The 22819-nt window shown below is 35.6% G+C and overlaps 3 protein-coding genes across 5 annotated transcripts; 2 read left to right on the forward strand and 1 right to left on the reverse strand.

The window, feature by feature from the left end:
• Nucleotides 1–1111: 1111 nt before the first annotated feature.
• On the forward strand, nucleotides 1112–5397 carry LOC147287367 (LRR receptor-like serine/threonine-protein kinase IOS1). The gene is made up of 13 exons (XM_086242073.1): nucleotides 1112–1214; nucleotides 1326–1863; nucleotides 2063–2538; nucleotides 2640–2772; nucleotides 2875–2946; nucleotides 3065–3136; nucleotides 3219–3299; nucleotides 3490–3647; nucleotides 3776–4002; nucleotides 4088–4214; nucleotides 4357–4425; nucleotides 4512–4701; nucleotides 4853–5397. The coding sequence occupies exons 1-13, from the start codon at nucleotides 1127–1129 to the stop codon at nucleotides 5262–5264; spliced, it is 2643 nt and encodes an 880-aa protein (XP_086098199.1). The 5' UTR covers nucleotides 1112–1126; the 3' UTR covers nucleotides 5265–5397.
• Nucleotides 5398–8595: 3198 nt separating this feature from the next.
• Nucleotides 8596–12817, reverse strand: LOC147287368 (uncharacterized). 3 transcript variants are annotated; one of them, XM_086241874.1, is made up of 8 exons: nucleotides 12493–12817; nucleotides 12117–12157; nucleotides 11901–11998; nucleotides 11370–11485; nucleotides 10772–11267; nucleotides 10572–10680; nucleotides 9807–9926; nucleotides 8596–9033 (listed from the first exon to the last, which is right to left on the reverse strand). In XM_086241874.1, exons 2-5 carry the CDS (start codon nucleotides 12149–12151, stop codon nucleotides 10950–10952), a joined length of 567 nt encoding a protein of 188 aa, XP_086098000.1. In that variant the 5' UTR covers nucleotides 12152–12157; nucleotides 12493–12817; the 3' UTR covers nucleotides 8596–9033; nucleotides 9807–9926; nucleotides 10572–10680; nucleotides 10772–10949. The 3 variants fall into 3 exon arrangements, with proteins under 3 accessions (XP_086098000.1, XP_086097999.1, XP_086097997.1); XM_086241873.1 differs by having other exon boundaries at nucleotides 12117–12170; nucleotides 12493–12816; XM_086241871.1 differs by having other exon boundaries at nucleotides 12117–12175; nucleotides 12493–12813.
• A 4744-nt stretch (nucleotides 12818–17561) lies between these two features.
• LOC147287369 (LRR receptor-like serine/threonine-protein kinase IOS1) lies at nucleotides 17562–21830 on the forward strand. The gene is made up of 13 exons (XM_086242604.1): nucleotides 17562–17664; nucleotides 17776–18313; nucleotides 18513–18988; nucleotides 19090–19222; nucleotides 19325–19396; nucleotides 19515–19586; nucleotides 19669–19749; nucleotides 19940–20097; nucleotides 20230–20456; nucleotides 20542–20668; nucleotides 20809–20877; nucleotides 20964–21153; nucleotides 21283–21830. Exons 1-13 carry the CDS (start codon nucleotides 17577–17579, stop codon nucleotides 21692–21694), a joined length of 2643 nt encoding a protein of 880 aa, XP_086098730.1. The 5' UTR covers nucleotides 17562–17576; the 3' UTR covers nucleotides 21695–21830.
• The last annotated feature ends 989 nt before the right edge of the window (nucleotides 21831–22819 follow it).

Consider the following 22819-nt stretch of genomic DNA (forward strand, 5'->3'; position numbering starts at 1 on the left):
CTTACACATCCTAATGATTTGTCTTTATTATTTTTCTAAGGTACAAGTGCATTTCCTACCAGTTGGGTAGCCATTGACTTAGTCATACCCGCCTAGTGTGGTGATCTCCTTTGTTAAAGTGAAGTATTAGTTTAGACGGAAATTCTTGCACGAGCACTCGGGTCGTGAGGAACGTCATTCGAACTCAAATACTATAAGGCCAAACATGATGTTCAATATATACCAAACATATGTCCATGTACGGTGATATATATATATATATATATATATGGTGCACATTCTATACATACATTAAGACATTCTCATTTAGGATGAACATTATATATCGTCGTATATAAACGTTCTGATATAGAATGGACATCATGTATCGCCGTATGATATTTGGGTCCAGACCAAGTTTTGACGACCTAGGTGCTCATGAGAGAATGACTCTTAGTTTAGACTCTAAATATGTAACGAGTTTTGTATATATGTCATGTTGTTAATGTGTTTGTGTGTGTGTTTTTTACACTTACCACACACCCGGGTGTGTACGTGGTAACTCCTTGACCACTAACGCTACAAATTAATTTCCACTACATTAATTCATATTTTCGTGTTTTCTTTTTGTTGTGATCATGAGAGCTAGTCATGAACCTTAACTTAAGGCGCCCTAATTATTTGTGTATGCATATGGTTATTGTCCAAGTCAAGGTAAACCCTCTTGTATATATGTGACTTGCTACTCACGCGCGTGTTGACTTGGCAATAAAATACTAACTGGATCTGTAGGTTAACATATGAAGTACGTGTACTAATCACGACAGGAGCATTGAATTTAATTAACAATTCTGCATGTGGATTATCATTGCATGTCAAGCCAAGTAGTTGCAAGAAATTTCTTAGTTTTAGACAAAGAATAAACAGTAGGTACACGTCTCTCTAATACATTTCATGTTTTTTGGCATATATATATATTACAAGTTGATATATACTCATGGATTGTCAACTTGCAAGAGATTCTTTTTCAGACACAAAAATTGACCAAGTCCCTAATAACATTGGCTTTCTTTCTACTACTTTGGCAGTATATATTTACTACATGTTTGCAGCTTAATTTGTTCTCCTAGTACAAACTTTGAGAGTGATGGAGATGCTAAGCAAACACCTCCTTGTTGCATTGCTTGGTGTTTTTGCTCTTATACTTGTAGCTCAAGCACAAAATGATCAATCACGTACATATTCATAATTATCCAAAGCTTGAAATATTGATTTTGATGATTGTTTGATCACAGTGTCTAATGTACTCTCTCTCTCTCTCTCTCTCTGTCTTTGTGATCACTCAGGCTTCATAAGCTTGGACTGTGGGCTACCAGCAAATTCCAACTACTCTGAGCCAGGTACAAATATTTACTATATTTCAGATGCATCATTCATAGACACTGGTGTGAGTAAAAGCATACAGCCTCAATACAAAGCTGGCCTACAACAGCAATTAGGTTATGTCAGGAGCTTTCCTCAGGGGACAAGGAACTGTTACACAGTCAACATTACAAGTGGCACCAAATATTTGATCCGAGCAACTTTCGTGTATGGGAATTATGACTCCCTAAATCAGTTACCAAAGTTTGATCTGCACCTGGGACCTAATTTCTGGTATTCAGTGTCATCCGATGGTGTAACCACGAGTACCATCGTAGAACTCATTCATATTCCCACATTAGACTACATACATGTCTGTCTGGTCAACAAGGGCACCGGAACACCATTCATTTCAGCATTGGAATTTAGGCCTTTGAAAAATGATACTTATGTGACCAAATCTGGTTCATTGGGACTCTCCTTTCGTGTAAATATTGGTGCAACAACCAATAGTTCATACAGGTGAGTCATCCTAGCTATATGCAATCAACTGCTTTAACATTCATTGCTGCAGCAGTACTGGTTTATACAGTTTTGGTTAGGCCAAAAGTTTTGGTTCATTGGCTTGGCAGCTCATAATAAGCATTTCCGGCCCATTTGACTTTATACAATTTTTATGTATTCTATTTGCTCAGATACTGAACAAACACTTTTACTTCAGGTATGACTACGATGTTTTTGATCGCCTCTGGGTACCTTTCAACTTCAACGAATGGGAACAATTAAGTACCTCGCTTACCGTAGATGCAGCAGATCACAACAGCTACCAAGTACCACCTATAGTAATGAGTACTGCCAGTACCCCAACAGATGCTAGTGCTTCCATGGACCTCAGATGGACTGCTCCAGATACAACTTCTGCATATTATGTGTACCTGCACTTTGCTGAACTGCAGCAGCTTAAAGTCAACGAGTCCAGATCATTCAATATCACTCTCAATGGGGAGCATTGGTATGGACCTTTCGTCCCGTCGTACTTGTCCACTATCACTGTGTTCAGCCCCTCACCCTTAACTGGAGGAAATTATACTTTGTCACTTGTGAAAGCTGAGGATTCAACTCTCCCACCATTCATCAACGCTATGGAGGCCTACGAAGTGATGAATTTCTCACAACCAGAAACTAATGGGGATGATGGTACATTAATCATTTCAACATCTTCTCTCTCATTTTACTTCATTATTCAAGCATATGCTTGATTAAATTGACTAATATATGAATGCCTGTGAAAATAACAGTGGCTGCTATTGCAAACATAAAGTCAACATATGGAGTGGATAAAATTTGGCAGGGAGACCCATGTGCTCCCCAAGCATACGTATGGGAAGGTCTAAACTGTACCTACGATGGTCCCCCTAGAATCATATCGTTGTAAGTTTGTGATTTTTTTTTTTTTTTGGTTTTTTCTTGAGGGCCTAATTCAGAACTATCCTTTTCCAGCTTCTTTAATAAATTTATTGAACTTTCAATTAGGGACCTGTCCTCAAGTGGATTGACAGGGGAGATAACTTCATATATATCCAGTCTTGTCAGGCTAGAAACTTTGTAAGTATCTCAAGCTCAACAAGTTAGCAAGATACATATGGATTCCATTTATATCTGGTCATCATATATATTTATCACAGTCAGCACTAAATGTATGCATATTAATTGCTTGATTCAGGGATTTATCAAACAATAGCTTAACTGGACCAGTACCTGAATTTCTGTCTAAATTGCCAAATCTGAGGGTCCTGTAAGTAATTTGGATTTAAAGTGTTACTGCAAATTTCTTGGTTAGAAAGAAAGGGGTCCATAAATTTTCTCTTCCTCTGCAGTAACTTGGAAAGAAACCAGCTCTATGGTTCAGTTCCATCTGAACTTATTGAAAGATCGACAAGTGGTTCACTATCTTTAAGGTCTGTTTTTGTCCAAAACCATTATCACATATTTCCATAGTATTTCCCTTTTTTCCCATTTCAATCTTCTTTATTTTGATGGGGAAGAAGTATTAAAATCATTAGAATTTATTGGACCGATATCACATTGAATATTATATTGTTGGCTAAAATTCCACGACTGACTATTCATCAACCTTATTGATGCTAGTGTGGGAGAAAATGCAAACCTGTGTGCAAAAAGTTCATGCAATAAGAAGAAAAACAATGTAATCATTCCAATAATAGCATCAGTTGGCGGGTTTGCTATTCTCTTGGTAGCAGCTGTGGCTATATACATGAGCCTTAAAAGAGGAAGAAAACAACAAGGTAAAGCTACTATAACGTTGATGACCACAAGGTTGAAAATTTGGTTATGCATATTACATGTTCTTAGGTAAACATAGAAAATGTATTCCTATGTTTATGAAACTCCTGATGATGATCTGCTTCTACAGTTGTAACAGTAGTTGCAGAGTCCAACACTCAAAATGATTCATTCGAGGAGTCAAAGAAACGACAATTTACATACTCAGAGGTTCTGAAGATGACCAACAACTTTGAGAAAATTCTTGGGAAAGGTGGATTTGGAATAGTTTACCATGGCAAGGTAGATAATACTCAAGTAGCTGTGAAGATGCTTTCTCCATCATCAGTTCAAGGATACCAACAATTTCAAGCAGAGGCATGTAGTAAAGCTCATGCAAAATAATGACCTCACTTATATTAATTTATAGGACCAGAATATGACTTTATGGGTTAATTTGCAGGTCAAACTTCTTATCAGAGTTCATCATAGAAACTTGACTAGCCTTGTTGGATATTGCAATGAAGGAACCAACATGGCACTCATCTATGAATATATGGCCAATGGAAATTTGGAAACACATCTCTTAGGTATGGTTCTCAATTTTTTATTATTTTTTTTGAATAGAAGTTTGTTTTTGTCAACTCATAAAATTGGGTTTCCAATTCCACCAAGTTTGAACAAACTATTAAACAGAAATGAATTGGATATTGGTCACATTTTTTTGTGTAGGTCAGGATAGCAATGCAAATGTCTTGACTTGGGAAGGTAGGCTTCAGATAGCGACGGATGCAGCACAAGGTTAGGGAGTGGAAACTTGGAAATTAAATTTACTCAATACTCTCCTATTTTATGTTCAATAAGAAAGGAGTGGATTTGAAATGCAGGATTGGAGTATCTGCACAATGGTTGTAGGCCACCAATAGTCCACAGAGATGTGAAGACAACAAATATTTTGTTAGCTGAAAATTTCCAAGCAAAATTATCTGATTTTGGCCTATCAAGAATTTTCCCAACTGATGAAGGCACACATATGTCCACTGTTGTTGCTGGCACCCCTGGATACCTTGACCCTGAGTAAGTTTTCTCTGTCATTCATTTGAGAACTAAAATTTACAAAAACATCAAAGGCAAGGTAGAACTTAATGCAAGTTGAAGAAAACATATATATACTTGATTGTTGAGTTGCAACTGGTACAAATATTGAGTTACATGGGATGTCTTGCAGGTACTACATAACAAGCAGGCTGAATGAGAAAAGTGATGTTTATAGCTTTGGAGTTGCTCTCTTGCAGATAATCACTAGCCGCCCCGTGATATCAAGAACACATGAGAGGAGTCATATAAGTCAATGGGTTAGCTTCATGCTTTCTAGAGGGGATATTAAAACCATTGTTGATCCGAGGTTACGTGAAGATTATGATGTTAACTCTGCCTGGAGGGCTGTTGAACTAGCAATGGATTGTGTGTCCGAGGTATCCACCAGCAGGCCAAACATGAGTGAGGTAGTGACAAGGCTAAATGAGTGTTTGGCAGCAGAGTTAGCTCGAACAAATAACAATAGCCGTGTGACTGAATCAACAGATTCAATTGTGTACTCTATGAATGGGACTACTGAATTCAGTCCTTCTGCAAGGTAATTCTTTGTGCAGAAGGTGATTTTTGCGAGCCGGGTCTTTCTTAATTTCTTTAATGATTTTGTGTTTCTAGTTGTTACATCATCTTGTATTCTTGTGTTGAAGCTTGTAGTTATGGTGGTACTCAGCAATGCTTTGCCACTATAATTTGTTATGTACTTGGGTGTAAAATCAATTCATGAGATAATATCATAGTCATCATTTTAGTTTTCCGTTCATAAGAACATAAATAATGCATATAGAGGTCAGTGGTCTATGCAGATAACAGATTTAGGGCTGTTTGGGAGTGCTTCTCTAGAAAATGCTTTGCTCAGTAGCGCTTTTGTTAAAAGCACATAAATTTTTTTAAGGAAATCAAAGTACTTCTTGTAATTGCCATAATATATAAATGTGATATATCTTGCTAACTATGAAGAATAGTTAACACTAAATTATAAATTTATTTTCTTCCGAAACATAGCAAAGCAATCCGCTGTAGCACACTCCAATTGGAAATTGTTGATACCAGGTTCGACTCCTGGCGGCGGAAATTTCTTATTTCTTTTTTGTTTCAAAAACTATATTTATTGGATTGAACGAGAAAAGGTACTATATAACAAATTGATTGAATGAAAAAGATGATCTTTATAGCTTTGGGGTGGTTGTACTAAAACCAGGGTGTTAAATTTCGAAGTTTTCGGCGAAATTTCGCAGAAAATTTCAATTTTTTGGGGTGTCAAAATCGAAACCCATATTTGTTAAATTTTCGGGATGATTTCGTCGAAATTATCAAAATTTCGGCGAAATTTTCGGCGGTGAGAATTTGAGATCTAGTTTTGGGTTTTGGAAGGCTGGGTTTTTGGAGAAAAATGGAACGGTGGCAGGAGCAGCAGGGGGGAGATCGAGGGAGAAAGAGGGGGTGGCGGCAGGGCGGCGGCAAGGGGAGATCGAGGGAGAGAGAGGCGACGGGGCGAGGGCACAGGGCGACAGGGCGACAGCAGGGGGCGAGGGCAGGGGGCGATAGGGGGGGAGATGCAGAGAGAGAGAGAGGATGAAGAAGAAAAAACAGGGGAGGTGCTGGAGCCTCGGGGGAAAGGAAAGGAAAGAAAAAGAAGAAAAAAAAAAAAGAAAAGGAAGGAAAGAAAAAGAAGAAAAAAAAAGAAAAAAAAAAAAGAAAAGGAAGGAAAGAAAAAAAATAAAAAAAAAAGGAAAAAAAAATAAAAAAGAGAAAAAAATTAATAGGTTTAGGGTTGATTGAGGTTTGGGGCCTTTGGGTTAATTGTAAAGAAAAAAAATAGTTTGGGGTTTCGTTTGGCCGTTTTGGAGTTTCGTTTAGTTATTTTTAAACGCTAAACTAGTAAACTCTAATATATTTCTATATAAAAAATAATTTAAAGTACCTTAAAGGGCTTAAACCCTAATATCATATACCATATCCTAAACAATATAGAATATAGATTATAAAATATATAGGGTTTAGTATACATATTATAGAGTATTGATAATATACTAATTTTATTTAATAGTATTTGTCTCCGACGTGCATTATATTCATCTATATCACATGAAACCTATTATATAATTTGGTTTCTTCAATATTTTTTATCAATTTAGTAGATAATATGATAAATAAACATATGGTAAAGTTTCATTCAAAATTTTCGTATTTTGATAACAATTTTCGTCAAATTTTTGTCGAAATTTAAAAATTTTCGAAATTTTTGTCAAAATTTTCATCGAAATTTTTATCGAAGTTTCCTTGAAACCCGAAATTTTATTCCTTAACTAAAACCCACGAGAGGATTCACATCTGCCAATAGGGTTGGTGTCATGCTTGCCTAAGATGACATTGAGCTATGTTGACAAGTTTTAGGAATGATAACTACAAACTTTGAATTTTGCAGAGTTAACATCACAAGGATTAATAAATGCAAATCGATTACTTTGAGGCAAAACTTTGACCAATAATAAATTATTTGAAAATTTTAATCACGCCATAATTAATGTTGGATAATAAAAGAGTGAATTAAGAAAGGTAAACATGACTTTAGTATAAATAATTTTTAATACACCACAAAGCAACAAAATCCGCTGTAGCACTCTTTAATTGGATTGATTTTTTCCTTCGGGTACGACTCCCAACAGTGGAAAAATGATTGTTTTTCTTGCCTAAAAGACATTTTTAGTCATTGTACTATAGCAGAGTCACACTTTGGTTCCGTCATTTCAATTTGTATTTTTTAAGAACTGTGGTTCTATTAATATCGCAATCAAGTTCAAACCGTCAAAATTATTTACTTTAGAGCCAATTTTGACGGTTTGGACCTAATTACCACATTAATGAAATGGAATCACGGTCTTTGAAAAATGCAAATTGAAATTACGCATAGGGCCTAAAGTGTGACTCAGTCATTGTACAGAGACCAAAAACGTCTTTCGACATTTTTTCTTTTCTTTTTCTTCTAAGTATTGATTACACTGCTCTCATTGATGGTTTACTTTGGAGTCGTCATCCAACCACTCTATCTTTACGAGAAAAAGTCAATCAACCTATTGATCAGCAAATTGATGTTAAAGGTATTATTTGCGATAGGACATACAGCTGTATAATTTAATAAATTTGGACTTAGTCTGGTAATATTTATTGATGAATTATAGGAATTTCAGGTCATATAACACTACAAGAAAAATGTCGATAGATATCAGTCGTGGACTGATATCTATTTGGGTAGCCGTCTGATATAGGGCGTCGTGATATCTAATGTATGGTATTTTAGATATCAGTTTTAAACTGATATGTAAACATTGTTTATTATATCATTTTTCTTTTTCAACCTGATATCCTAAATACAAAATGGATATCCAATTTGATATTATTTCTGATATCTATAAAATCCAAGTACCAACAGAATTGGTCAATAGATATCGTATTGGATACTAATACTGACATATAACTCGATATCAATATCAGGTTTGAGGTAGAATATGATATAAAATTATAGTATCAATATCAGGTCTATAGTAGAATCTGATATATATAATCTTGATATCAATATCAGGTATGAAATAGGTTCTGATATCTAAATATTGTTTTTATATCAGATCTGAGAAAGAACCTGATATCAAAGCGTTATAAAATATCAATTATTAGTCCAAAACTGATATCAAAACATCCTTTAGACCAGTTGTTATGTACATTATATATCAGTTTTTTTTCACTTAAAAAGGATATCAATACATAAATTTGAGCCAGTAAATTGAAATGGCCATAAATTTATGCAGACACAAAATCTTTCATTCTCATTCCATATATATATTTCAATAATTACCAATAACAATATTCAAAGCTGCCCCAAAAGGTTTACAGTACAAATATCTAATAAGATAACCAAAACATGCTTGTGAAGACCTTTACAAAACCAAAACACAAGTTGTAATATACCAAATTAAAGCTGCCCACATGTACAAAATATTAGCATGGCAGCACCTAGGCTAATTAATCTGCAAATCAGCACTATGTCTCTAGCTAGTTCTAACTTTTGCCACCATTTACAAAATATTGGCATGGCAGCATGTATTCTAATTAAAAGCACCAATCTTCAATCTTCTTCCATGCTTTGCAAAATATGAACATGCTCGACAGCAAATTCTATCCACAAAAAAGGCAAACGTACACCACCTACCAACTTGTCGGTCTCAAGATAATTGAAGTTCACAAATCTCCCCATTCCACCCGCACCTCATCTATTTGATCTTGTGTGTATCCGCTTCGCTTGATCTTCAGATTGGACCACTGAAAACATCAAAGGAATATATATTCTCAAATTTAACCACAAATTCATTGATCTCACAAGTCCTATATACTGACTACATGCATGCCTTATTCATCTCAATTTTCAACTAAACATGCATAAAGAATAAATAAGGTTGCCTTTTTACTCCAGCTGCAGTTTGGACCAATTGGTAACCTGAACTTAATTAAAAGGGCACAAAGATGCAGTTTCTTCAAGTTGAACTTAGTCAAAAATTTGGGCAGTACGTATACATTACTTAATGAACCACTTAAAAGGACAAAAGGCATATCAGATTAGATTCAATTGCATTACACTTCATACTCCAAGTATTCAATCCAAATGTATGAACAACATAAAGGCAATACAATCTTGGGCCATGCAGCTGGTTCAAGTATTCAAAATCATAGATTAATTGACAAAACCACACAAGGTTAACAGAGACATGGGCCATGTTTTTTATGACATCTAATATAGCACTTACACTTGTGATTTAGTAATAATTTGGAAAACTATCAATCTGTTAGTAGAATTGCTTTGTTATTACACATACAAAAGAGCATTGATCTAATGAAAACCTAAATTTCTACAAGCCACTTTCATAAAAAAGTGATAAGGCCCTCTAATTCTTCACAGGACAACTCCATAGATTACCCATGAAAAGAAGAGAAGCAGCAACAAAAAGAACATTAAAGGTTGCAGTAATGCACTACCAACTAATACTGACACACATGTGTCTCCGCGTGTGGTGTGTACATTTCAAAGGTTAACATACCTTAATGGCTACCTTCAGCCCCTTCTTTGCTGTTATTGAGTATACGGGTCAGAACCAATCAAATATTTTAAGTGCAAATCACTAGCAGCAGTGAGAAAAAAATGCAAACCACAGCAACAACTGCACAACAAAATCAAGTGAATGTATATGAAATTAAATTAGAAACATACCACTCCAGTTTCATGGTTAACACAAGTCATGTTAATCCGTTAATAAAAACGAACACTCCATCAAGAAAATAGTCTGAGAATAAACACTTTGGACTTATGCCAAACCTATATACATGTCAGGCCATGAGAAACCAAAACCTCACACACATTATATCCCATTAGAGAGAACAAAATAAACCAAATACAGGGTATATAATTGTACCTTAGCAATGCCTCAAGAACATCAACCCTCAAGATTATTTGATTTTCCTTGTTGTAAACACTATTAATCTTAAGCAAACAGGGAAAGACAGCTTGGGATAAAATCCATTTTCAATGGATCACAAAATAAATAATTAAATCACTAAATAACTTGAATTATAGGATCAAATAATTACTTCAGGACAGAGTGTGCAGCTTTGGTGCCAGATAAAAATAGCAGGAGGTAGTAGATACATGTAGAAAGAAATCAAGGTGTTGTACAGAACAATGAAAATCCTCTAACTTTATCTCCTTAATTCTCAGTGTAATAACAGCATGTATATTATCTGATATGTGCAATTTCACAGCGCTGAGCACTATAATTCCTAATGTGATCCTAACAACATAAACAAACCTGCACCCTGAGCTCCAGTTACTGAGAGTATGGCATTTTGCATTCCATAAAGCATAGGATCCACAGTGACAGTCCTGCCCAAGCTAATGCCATTTCTGTTGTCCTGCACCTGAATATTTAAATTTTCAATGTAACTAGCGATTTGGGGTTCTTATTAGAGCGACTTGATAAGTTGATAGATTAGACAATATTCTCACAACCTGCTGTTGAGCATGCTTGGGAAGTTGTTGATGCCGATGGTTGACACAGGAATGGAAAATGTTAACAAAAGGGAAACACTGCTCTGCATTTTAGGCAAATTTCCTAGCCACCATTGTGTTATCTTCTTTCCTTCTCTATTTTCTTTCAAGTATTTAATTAAAAATGAAAAATAAGAAATTAAACCACTATCACACAGGCCTTAGTAACCACATGGTCATGGGTCTGGAGGATCCAAATGACCTGTATGAATGAGTTCAAATTAAATGACATTGGTCTTTGAAATAATGCAGAGCTACAAAAACATTTTAAGGAATACCTTGAAAGGGTTGCAACTAACTTTGAGATATTCAATTTATTGACATTTCCAGATGGTTGCCCCAGCATCTTATTAGAGTTAGTACCCTTAAGACATTTTCGAGGCCTCTGTTGGTTGTTTGGTGAAGGTGGCATTCTTGGACGTTTCTTTTGTTGTTCATTCTCTCTCATTGGCATAGCCTGAAAATTGAATGAAAAATAGTTGTATAGGATGCACCATCTTACAACCAAAACGTGGCAAAACAAGTACTTCAAAATAGTTCTCAGCAAATTATCAGGTACCTTAGGTACAGATGCTTCTGCCTTGGCCTCATCTTGATGCTTCAACTGACGGAAGGCATATACATCGTAAAATAAAGACCACCATTCATGTATGAATCCCTCGGTTGTATCAATGACTGAAAAGAAAAAGAGCCTCACAATTATAATAATACATAGGTAACAGTACTAATCAATCAACTTAGGGGAGAACTATAAAGTTGACCCATAAGTATCATATGGTTATCATGAAGGAATAATTGAGCAGTAATATATTTATATATTCCTCAAGTGATCTATATGGGGGCAAAATAGAGAAAGTTCACTTACGGAAAAGCATAATTTAATAACATACATTCAGTTCAGCAACAAAGAATTCTTAATTGACTCGATATATGGAACAATTGAGATAGAAACCATCAAGCTATACGCCTATATATATAGTACTCATCAATATATATAACCAACAAAATTGAGATAGAAACCATCAAGCTATACGCCTATACACAGCAAGATTTTACTTCAATTACTACTTGAAAATTGCAAAGTACTAACCAACAGAAGTGTCAAAAACATCAGCCTCCTTCTTAAAAATTGCAGCAGCCTGGTGCATGTTGTTTTTCACCATATAATCATGCAAATATAGATCAAGCCTACAACCCTCAAATCAAATACACACAGATTACGAATTAAAATAAAAAAGAAAGAAGTAGCTAGAAATTATTTATATATCTTATTTCGAAGTCAGCCATTGAAAGCAAATACACTCACATCTTTTCAGCATCCCAGCCAGAACCCAAAGCCATGATCACCTTCCAAAACAACCTTCACTATTTACGACCCAAAGCCATGGTTATCATGAAGGAATAATGAGAAATTGAGCAGTAATATATTTATATATTCCTCAAGTGATCTATATGGGGGCAAAATAGAGAAAGTTCCGTGGGAAATTCATGGAACTGATAAATATTAAAACCTTCAAATTGAAGAAAAACCGAAGGAAGTAATTTCCCTAACCTCAATCGTGCCCCATGATCTCGGAAATTTAAGGAATATATACCCTAACTTTAAGAAATCCCTTTAAATTGAAGAAATTTAGAAACCTAAACTAACAGAATTAGAAGACAGAGAATGGAAACCCACATACTTTTCGAACCTCCAATCGACGCCGCAACCCAAAGTCGGAGAAGGGGTGATGCTTCACGAGCGACCAAGGCAATGGCCGCCACTGGCGACTGGGTAGATCGAGCGAGCAGATTAGGGAGGCGTACGCGGGGGCGTGTCTGAGCTTTGAGAGACTCAGAGTGAGATCGAGTCTGAAACGATGGATCGCTGGAAATGGGTTTGACACATTTAGGGTTCGAATCGGGTCCTTGGCTGGGTGTTGGAGGAGACGGAGACCAGAGGGAGAAGGGGCAGGAGGAGGAGGCGACGGCGAGAGAGAGAGAGAGAGAGAGAGAGAGAGAGAGAGAGAGAGAGAGAGAGAAGTGAGCTGAGAGATAGACCTAGGTTTTTAATTTTTAGTATATCTGTATATGTCTAAGTGTTGGGACTTGGGAGTAGGACAAAAAAATTTAAGTCAGAAAAAATACATTACATATTAGTGTTAGGATAAAAAATTATAAGTGTTGTTTTAAGATATCAGTTAACAATTTATACTGATGTCTTTATAAGTTCTTAGAAAAAAGAAAATATTATATATCAGTTGAAAAAAACCATGTGATATCTAATAGAGTTTAGAAATCAGCTAAAAAATTATCTGATATTATAAGTTTTATAATATCAGTCACATTCAAATCTGATATAAAATAGGTGATATCTATTGACAATATTCTTGTAGTGATAGACGAGAAGTTAATGTGTCGAGAAGAAGAATATTCCCCTGTTGTGGAGATATTTAGGGCCAGTTTGGTATTGCTGTGCGAAAAAACAGTTGTGAAGTAAAGTCAGCTGTAGTGACTGTATATAATTACTAAAATGAACATGATGCTGAAAGTGCATTTCACTTATTTGTTTGGTAAAAATAAAATGTTTTTTTAGTTGTTTTTGAAATTTTTGACCACAAATTTTTATTAGCATTAATTTTTCTAAGAACAACATTATTAAATAAATATGCCTATTAATTTTTTAGGTATATTATAATTGTAATCGTATAAATAAAATATCATAATTAATTATCACAATATAAAATATAATTAATAATGGACATATTTTTTAATTTAAAATAAACAAATAAAAATTATAGAAATCAATGAGGGTATTATGGGTAAAATAAAATATTCATTGTTGCTGTGAGTCACTGCAGTTTTCAAAAGCACCTAGAAACCTGCTTTCTGTTTTTGCTGTGGGGAGTTGAGAATTGTGAGAAAAAACAGTTTTTTATTTTTTTACCAAACACCAAAACTACTGTAGGTGATTGAAAATTGTCATCCATAACAGTTTTTGGGTTCTCTACCGCAACCCAAACGGGGCCTTAGTCACACTAAATGTTGGCGGCATTGTTTAAAGTCTGTTAAGATTCAAAGCTTTTATAGTACTAAAGATGGACAGTTTGGTGGAATGTAATGGAAATTTACCTCGTAGCTGGTTATTGACAGATCTTGAAGAAGTTGATGAAATCAGTTTTGTGCTACAGTGGCTGTCCGAAAATTAGTCCGGTCACTTTTGAACTACTTACATTGGTTGTTGGACAACTAGGCCATATAGCTGTTTTTCTTGAAAGCTAGAACCAATATACAAGTTTGTGCAATTATCAAGTATTTATACATTTTTGAATTTTTGAGTTTTTTAGACTAATTAACTCATTGTTACTATATAACAATTATAATTCAATATATATTATGCACAACATCGATCCCGTCAAGAAACATGTTAATGGAATATGCATAGAGCGGCAATAAGTCAAAATTCTACATTGGTGAGATCTTATACCCATATACTGAAGCTGGGTGTTGAGGTCTGAACAATTTAAAAGGCGATGCTGAATAAGTACCTCTGGAAGTAACAATGAGCTATTAACTTGTCAAGTTTTGTGTGCAAGTTAACTTCCTCCTAATTAAGATGCTCCCAAGATTGTGATGTCTTCATTCTTTATCTAGTTCTGTAATTTTGGACCCCTGTTTCCATTTAACTTGACCGATTAATTGGCTAATTTTGTATGGGAACAGTTGATTATAATTGTATGTTGATCCAATACAGGACTAAAACATATTAAGTAGCCAATTAGTCAAAGTTAAATGGCGGTGTACACCAATCGAGCATGACATCGACAATAGCTCAAAAGTTACCACTTTCGCTGAAACTAGCAATGATCAGCTTTTAACTTGTCACTTTTTTGTGCAATTAAGTTATATCCTCATGAGTAAATTTTTGTGTGCAAGTCATCACCTCATGAGTTTATTAACATTGTACAAACAGCTACATTTCTACTTCTTCTTCTTAGTATTCATCTTCCCTTGTATAAGCCAATCACTTAATTTGAGCCAATCACTAGGTTGACTAACATTGGGGCTACAAATCATGTAACTGTTGATTTGAAAAATATTTTCTTCAGCCACTCCATACAATGGACAAGAAACAATTTTATTAGGTAAAGGGGGCAGAAACAATCTAGATTATCTTCTTAATATAATTCACAGTTTGGCCATTAAAAAAAAAAAATTTTAAACCTGAAATTAAGTCCAACTAATTAAACACGTATATGAGAGAATATGAATTCACTAAAAGAGGGCATATATGCATTTCACCAAAATTTGCATGACCTGCAACAGCCAATATATTAATATGCTGAGAGGGCAAAAGTAAAGCAAGGAATTCTCCAAGCTACCTATTTGTTAACTAGAAGACAACAATGCATTGACTTGACTTTGGTGGTACTTAGTTATTACGAACGCCAATTATATATTGTACATATGTCTGGACAAAAAAAAAAAAAATTATATCACATATTTCTTTTCCAAATCATCAATTGTGGATGCCGTGTACAATATGCATGATTCATGCCGTGTACAGTATGCATGATTCAATGTTTTGAATTCACACGGTTTGGAATCTTTGGAAGCTCACTTATTAGTCACTTTACATAGCCAAATTTTCAATAAGGTTACAACTTACAAGTCTACGAGGAAGCTAACCATCTTCATAAGAGAAAAGGAAAAATTAAGAATATAAATGATAGAAAAACAAGTACACCCTTTTAATTGGAATTTAACTATCTTGCTATACTTTCAAATAATTCTATAACACTACTCATACTACAAAATTATGGAAGTTTACATGTACTAGTTGATCTGGGTCTTTGGTCTTTGTTCTTTGTTGGAAATGGTATGGGACTAGCTTGTTAATTTAAAAAGTGAAGTTGACTTGTGATAATAACACAATGAGCAAAATCATACCGAAGACTTTTGCTTTGGCCCCTTTTTGGTCAATGAATGTTCGTTTGTTCTTATTGGTACTATACATTATTAATTAATTATTGTGAGCGAGGAAATTATTAGGCAGCTGCCTCAAAGTGCGGGAACACGGCATCAATTGACTTGAGACTTTGACGAATATTACAGATTTGATTTATAACGGCAGATTGGCCTCTTCACGACTTCACCACACCTACCTCATATACTCAAATTACAACCTCATAAAATTGGAAAATGAAAATAAATCTAAAACATGTAAAAAATATTTGCTCCATTAATTGGATGGGCCACCAAAATTCTGGCCAGCATTATATTGCCCCAAATACCTGAAAGATAGTCTGCCAGCATGCAAAAGTTTTTGCATAGAACCTCCTTTTCACATTCAAAATTGTCACCTATGTACTAATTATATTATATCAGATCTGTGAGAGAGATGTTGTACATGATTGTATGTAAGAATTTCTCACCAGCAACACTCTGAGTTAATTTGTACATACACGGTGATATGGAGAGCCAATTTTGGTGCACATATCTTTGCTAGAAATTCACATTTTAAAATGATACAAAAACTTCCACTCTTGATTGAATCAAAAGGCTAATCAATCTCTAAAACTTGACTATGTCCCAAATTTTAAATTAATTGAACATATATATGATTGACATAATCTTAAGTAATGTACCTTTAATATTCTTCTTACACATCCTAATGATTTGTCTTTATTATTTTTCTAAGGTACAAGTGCATTTCCTACCAGTTGGGTAGCCATTGACTTAGTCATACCCGCCTAGTGTGGTGATCTCCTTTGTTAAAGTGAAGTATTAGTTTAGACGGAAATTCTTGCACGAGCACTCGGGTCGTGAGGAACGTCATTCGAACTCAAATACTATAAGGCCAAACATGATGTTCAATATATACCAAACATATGTCCATGTACGGTGATATATATATATATATATATATATGGTGCACATTCTATACATACATTAAGACATTCTCATTTAGGATGAACATTATATATCGTCGTATATAAACGTTCTGATATAGAATGGACATCATGTATCGCCGTATGATATTTGGGTCCAGACCAAGTTTTGACGACCTAGGTGCTCATGAGAGAATGACTCTTAGTTTAGACTCTAAATATGTAACGAGTTTTGTATATATGTCATGTTGTTAATGTGTTTGTGTGTGTGTTTTTTACACTTACCACACACCCGGGTGTGTACGTGGTAACTCCTTGACCACTAACGCTACAAATTAATTTCCACTACATTAATTCATATTTTCGTGTTTTCTTTTTGTTGTGATCATGAGAGCTAGTCATGAACCTTAACTTAAGGCGCCCTAATTATTTGTGTATGCATATGGTTATTGTCCAAGTCAAGGTAAACCCTCTTGTATATATGTGACTTGCTACTCACGCGCGTGTTGACTTGGCAATAAAATACTAACTGGATCTGTAGGTTAACATATGAAGTACGTGTACTAATCACGACAGGAGCATTGAATTTAATTAACAATTCTGCATGTGGATTATCATTGCATGTCAAGCCAAGTAGTTGCAAGAAATTTCTTAGTTTTAGACAAAGAATAAACAGTAGGTACACGTCTCTCTAATACATTTCATGTTTTTTGGCATATATATATATTACAAGTTGATATATACTCATGGATTGTCAACTTGCAAGAGATTCTTTTTCAGACACAAAAATTGACCAAGTCCCTAATAACATTGGCTTTCTTTCTACTACTTTGGCAGTATATATTTACTACATGTTTGCAGCTTAATTTGTTCTCCTAGTACAAACTTTGAGAGTGATGGAGATGCTAAGCAAACACCTCCTTGTTGCATTGCTTGGTGTTTTTGCTCTTATACTTGTAGCTCAAGCACAAAATGATCAATCACGTACATATTCATAATTATCCAAAGCTTGAAATATTGATTTTGATGATTGTTTGATCACAGTGTCTAATGTACTCTCTCTCTCTCTCTCTCTCTGTCTTTGTGATCACTCAGGCTTCATAAGCTTGGACTGTGGGCTACCAGCAAATTCCAACTACTCTGAGCCAGGTACAAATATTTACTATATTTCAGATGCATCATTCATAGACACTGGTGTGAGTAAAAGCATACAGCCTCAATACAAAGCTGGCCTACAACAGCAATTAGGTTATGTCAGGAGCTTTCCTCAGGGGACAAGGAACTGTTACACAGTCAACATTACAAGTGGCACCAAATATTTGATCCGAGCAACTTTCGTGTATGGGAATTATGACTCCCTAAATCAGTTACCAAAGTTTGATCTGCACCTGGGACCTAATTTCTGGTATTCAGTGTCATCCGATGGTGTAACCACGAGTACCATCGTAGAACTCATTCATATTCCCACATTAGACTACATACATGTCTGTCTGGTCAACAAGGGCACCGGAACACCATTCATTTCAGCATTGGAATTTAGGCCTTTGAAAAATGATACTTATGTGACCAAATCTGGTTCATTGGGACTCTCCTTTCGTGTAAATATTGGTGCAACAACCAATAGTTCATACAGGTGAGTCATCCTAGCTATATGCAATCAACTGCTTTAACATTCATTGCTGCAGCAGTACTGGTTTATACAGTTTTGGTTAGGCCAAAAGTTTTGGTTCATTGGCTTGGCAGCTCATAATAAGCATTTCCGGCCCATTTGACTTTATACAATTTTTATGTATTCTATTTGCTCAGATACTGAACAAACACTTTTACTTCAGGTATGACTACGATGTTTTTGATCGCCTCTGGGTACCTTTCAACTTCAACGAATGGGAACAATTAAGTACCTCGCTTACCGTAGATGCAGCAGATCACAACAGCTACCAAGTACCACCTATAGTAATGAGTACTGCCAGTACCCCAACAGATGCTAGTGCTTCCATGGACCTCAGATGGACTGCTCCAGATACAACTTCTGCATATTATGTGTACCTGCACTTTGCTGAACTGCAGCAGCTTAAAGTCAACGAGTCCAGATCATTCAATATCACTCTCAATGGGGAGCATTGGTATGGACCTTTCGTCCCGTCGTACTTGTCCACTATCACTGTGTTCAGCCCCTCACCCTTAACTGGAGGAAATTATACTTTGTCACTTGTGAAAGCTGAGGATTCAACTCTCCCACCATTCATCAACGCTATGGAGGCCTACGAAGTGATGAATTTCTCACAACCAGAAACTAATGGGGATGATGGTACATTAATCATTTCAACATCTTCTCTCTCATTTTACTTCATTATTCAAGCATATGCTTGATTAAATTGACTAATATATGAATGCCTGTGAAAATAACAGTGGCTGCTATTGCAAACATAAAGTCAACATATGGAGTGGATAAAATTTGGCAGGGAGACCCATGTGCTCCCCAAGCATACGTATGGGAAGGTCTAAACTGTACCTACGATGGTCCCCCTAGAATCATATCGTTGTAAGTTTGTGATTTTTTTTTTTTTTTGGTTTTTTCTTGAGGGCCTAATTCAGAACTATCCTTTTCCAGCTTCTTTAATAAATTTATTGAACTTTCAATTAGGGACCTGTCCTCAAGTGGATTGACAGGGGAGATAACTTCATATATATCCAGTCTTGTCAGGCTAGAAACTTTGTAAGTATCTCAAGCTCAACAAGTTAGCAAGATACATATGGATTCCATTTATATCTGGTCATCATATATATTTATCACAGTCAGCACTAAATGTATGCATATTAATTGCTTGATTCAGGGATTTATCAAACAATAGCTTAACTGGACCAGTACCTGAATTTCTGTCTAAATTGCCAAATCTGAGGGTCCTGTAAGTAATTTGGATTTAAAGTGTTACTGCAAATTTCTTGGTTAGAAAGAAAGGGGTCCATAAATTTTCTCTTCCTCTGCAGTAACTTGGAAAGAAACCAGCTCTATGGTTCAGTTCCATCTGAACTTATTGAAAGATCGACAAGTGGTTCACTATCTTTAAGGTCTGTTTTTGTCCAAAACCATTATCACATATTTCCATAGTATTTCCCTTTTTTCCCATTTCAATCTTCTTTATTTTGATGGGGAAGAAGTATTAAAATCATTAGAATTTATTGGACCGATATCACATTGAATATTATATTGTTGGCTAAAATTCCACGACTGACTATTCATCAACCTTATTGATGCTAGTGTGGGAGAAAATGCAAACCTGTGTGCAAAAAGTTCATGCAATAAGAAGAAAAACAATGTAATCATTCCAATAATAGCATCAGTTGGCGGGTTTGCTATTCTCTTGGTAGCAGCTGTGGCTATATACATGAGCCTTAAAAGAGGAAGAAAACAACAAGGTAAAGCTACTATAACGTTGATGACCACAAGATATATTGAAAATTTGGTTATGCATATTACATGTTCTTAGGTAAACATAGAAAATGTATTCCTATGTTTATGAAACTCCTGATGATGATCTGCTTCTACAGTTGTAACAGTAGTTGCAGAGTCCAACACTCAAAATGATTCATTCGAGGAGTCAAAGAAACGACAATTTACATACTCAGAGGTTCTGAAGATGACCAACAACTTTGAGAAAATTCTTGGGAAAGGTGGATTTGGAATAGTTTACCATGGCAAGGTAGATAATACTCAAGTAGCTGTGAAGATGCTTTCTCCATCATCAGTTCAAGGATACCAACAATTTCAAGCAGAGGCATGTAGTAAAGCTCATGCAAAATAATGACCTCACTTATATTAATTTATAGGACCAGAATATGACTTTATGGGTTAATTTGCAGGTCAAACTTCTTATCAGAGTTCATCATAGAAACTTGACTAGCCTTGTTGGATATTGCAATGAAGGAACCAACATGGCACTCATCTATGAGTATATGGCCAATGGAAATTTGGAAACACATCTCTTAGGTATGGTTCTCAATTTTATTATTATTTTTTAATAGAAGTTTGTTGTTGTCAACTCATAAAATTGGGATTCCAATTCCACCAAGTTTGAACAAACTATTAAACAGAAATGAATTGGATATTGGTCACATTTTTTTGTGTAGGTCAGGATAGCAATGCAATTATCTTGACTTGGGAAGGTAGACTTCAGATAGCGACGGATGCAGCACAAGGTTAGGGAGTGGAAATTTGGAAATTAAATTTACTCAATACTCTCCTATTTTATGTTCAATAAGAAAAGAGTGGATTTGAAATGCAGGATTGGAGTATCTGCACAATGGTTGTAGGCCACCTATAGTCCACAGAGATGTGAAGACAACAAATATTTTGTTAGCTGAAAATTTCCAAGCAAAATTATCTGATTTTGGCCTATCAAGAATTTTCCCAACTGATGAAGGCACACATATGTCCACTGTTGTTGCTGGCACCCCTGGATACCTTGACCCTGAGTAAGTTTTCTCTGTCATTCATTTGAGAACTAAAATTTACAAAAACATCAAAGGCAAGGTAGAACTTAATGCAATTGATTGTTGAGTTGCAACTGGTACAAATATTGAGTTACATGGTTTGTCTTGCAGGTACTACATAACAAGCAGGCTGAATGAGAAAAGTGATGTTTATAGCTTTGGAGTTGCTCTCTTGCAGATAATCACTAGCCGCCCCGTGATATCAAGAACACATGAGAGGAGTCATATAAGTCAATGGGTTAGCTTCATGCTTTCTAGAGGGGATATTAAAACCATTGTTGATCCGAGGTTACGTGAAGATTATGATGTTAACTCTGCCTGGAGGGCTGTTGAACTAGCAATGAATTGTGTGTCCGAGGTATCCACCAGCAGGCCAAACATGAGTGAGGTAGTGACAAGGCTAAATGAGTGTTTGGCAGCAGAGTTAGCTCGAACAAATAACAATAGCCGTGTGACTGAATCAACAGATTCAATTGTGTACTCTATGAATGGGACTACTGAATTCAGTCCTTCTGCAAGGTAATTCTTTGTGCAGAAGGTGATTTTTGCGAGCCGGGTCTTTCTTAATTTCTTCAATGATTTTGTATTCTTGTGTTGAAGCTTGTAGTTATGGTGGTACTCAGCAATGCTTTGCCAGGCCACTATAATTTGTTATGTACTTATGTGTAAAATGAATTCATGATATAATATACTTATGTGTACTCATCATTTTAGTTTTCAGTTCAAAGGACATAAATAATGCATATATAGAGGTCGATCAATGGTCTATGCAGATAACAGATTTAGAACCTATTTGGGAGTGCTTTTCTAGGAAATGCTTTGCTAAGTAGCGCTTTTGTTAAAAGCACATAAATTTTCTCAGTTTGGGTGAAATATATCTCTTTCTTTTTTTAATATGCAGCGTATAAGAGGTTTATATACAGCCCTTAGAGAACTATTCTAGGAAACAAATAAATACAGAGCAATCAAGATCCTATAATCTAGGGAATCAGAATCACATAGTTGACTTTGTTCTTTTACACTAACTAGGAATGTACAGCTCATTTGACACTCCCCCTCAAGTTGGAACATATATGTTGTCCATGCCCAACTTGCTAAGTGAGCTGTAAAAAATTATGCTTTTGACTGCTTTGGTGAGAACATCTGCGAGTTGATCTTCGGATTTAACAAATGATACCTCGATGATCTTAGCCTCAAGCTTCTCTTTGATGAAATGTCTGTCAACTTCAACATGCTTGGTTCTATCATGTTGCACTGGATTATGTGCAATGTCGATAGCGGCCTTGTTGTCACAATGTAATTGCATGGCGTGTTTGGGTTTGAATCCCAAATCTCTCAACAAGTTTCTAATCCAGAGTAGCTCACATACTCCATATGCCATACCCCTATATTCTGCTTCAGCACTCGATCTTGACACTACTTTCTGTTTCTTACTCCGCCAAGTGACCAGATTGCCTCCCACAAAGGTGAAGTATCCAGATGTGGATCGCCTGTCAGTAACAGCACCTGCCCAGTCTGCATCAGTATGACCCTCAACATCTAGATGACCATGGCGTGAGAACATCAATCCTTTTCCAGGAGCTGACTTCAAGTATCTCAGAATTCTATCGACAGCATTCATGTGTGCTTCACTCGGTGCATGCATGAA

The sequence above is a fragment of the Dryas octopetala genome, chromosome 4, assembly GCF_963921425.1.
Source record: "Dryas octopetala chromosome 4, drDryOcto1.1, whole genome shotgun sequence".
In the NCBI taxonomy this organism is placed as follows: Eukaryota; Viridiplantae; Streptophyta; class Magnoliopsida; order Rosales; family Rosaceae; genus Dryas; species Dryas octopetala.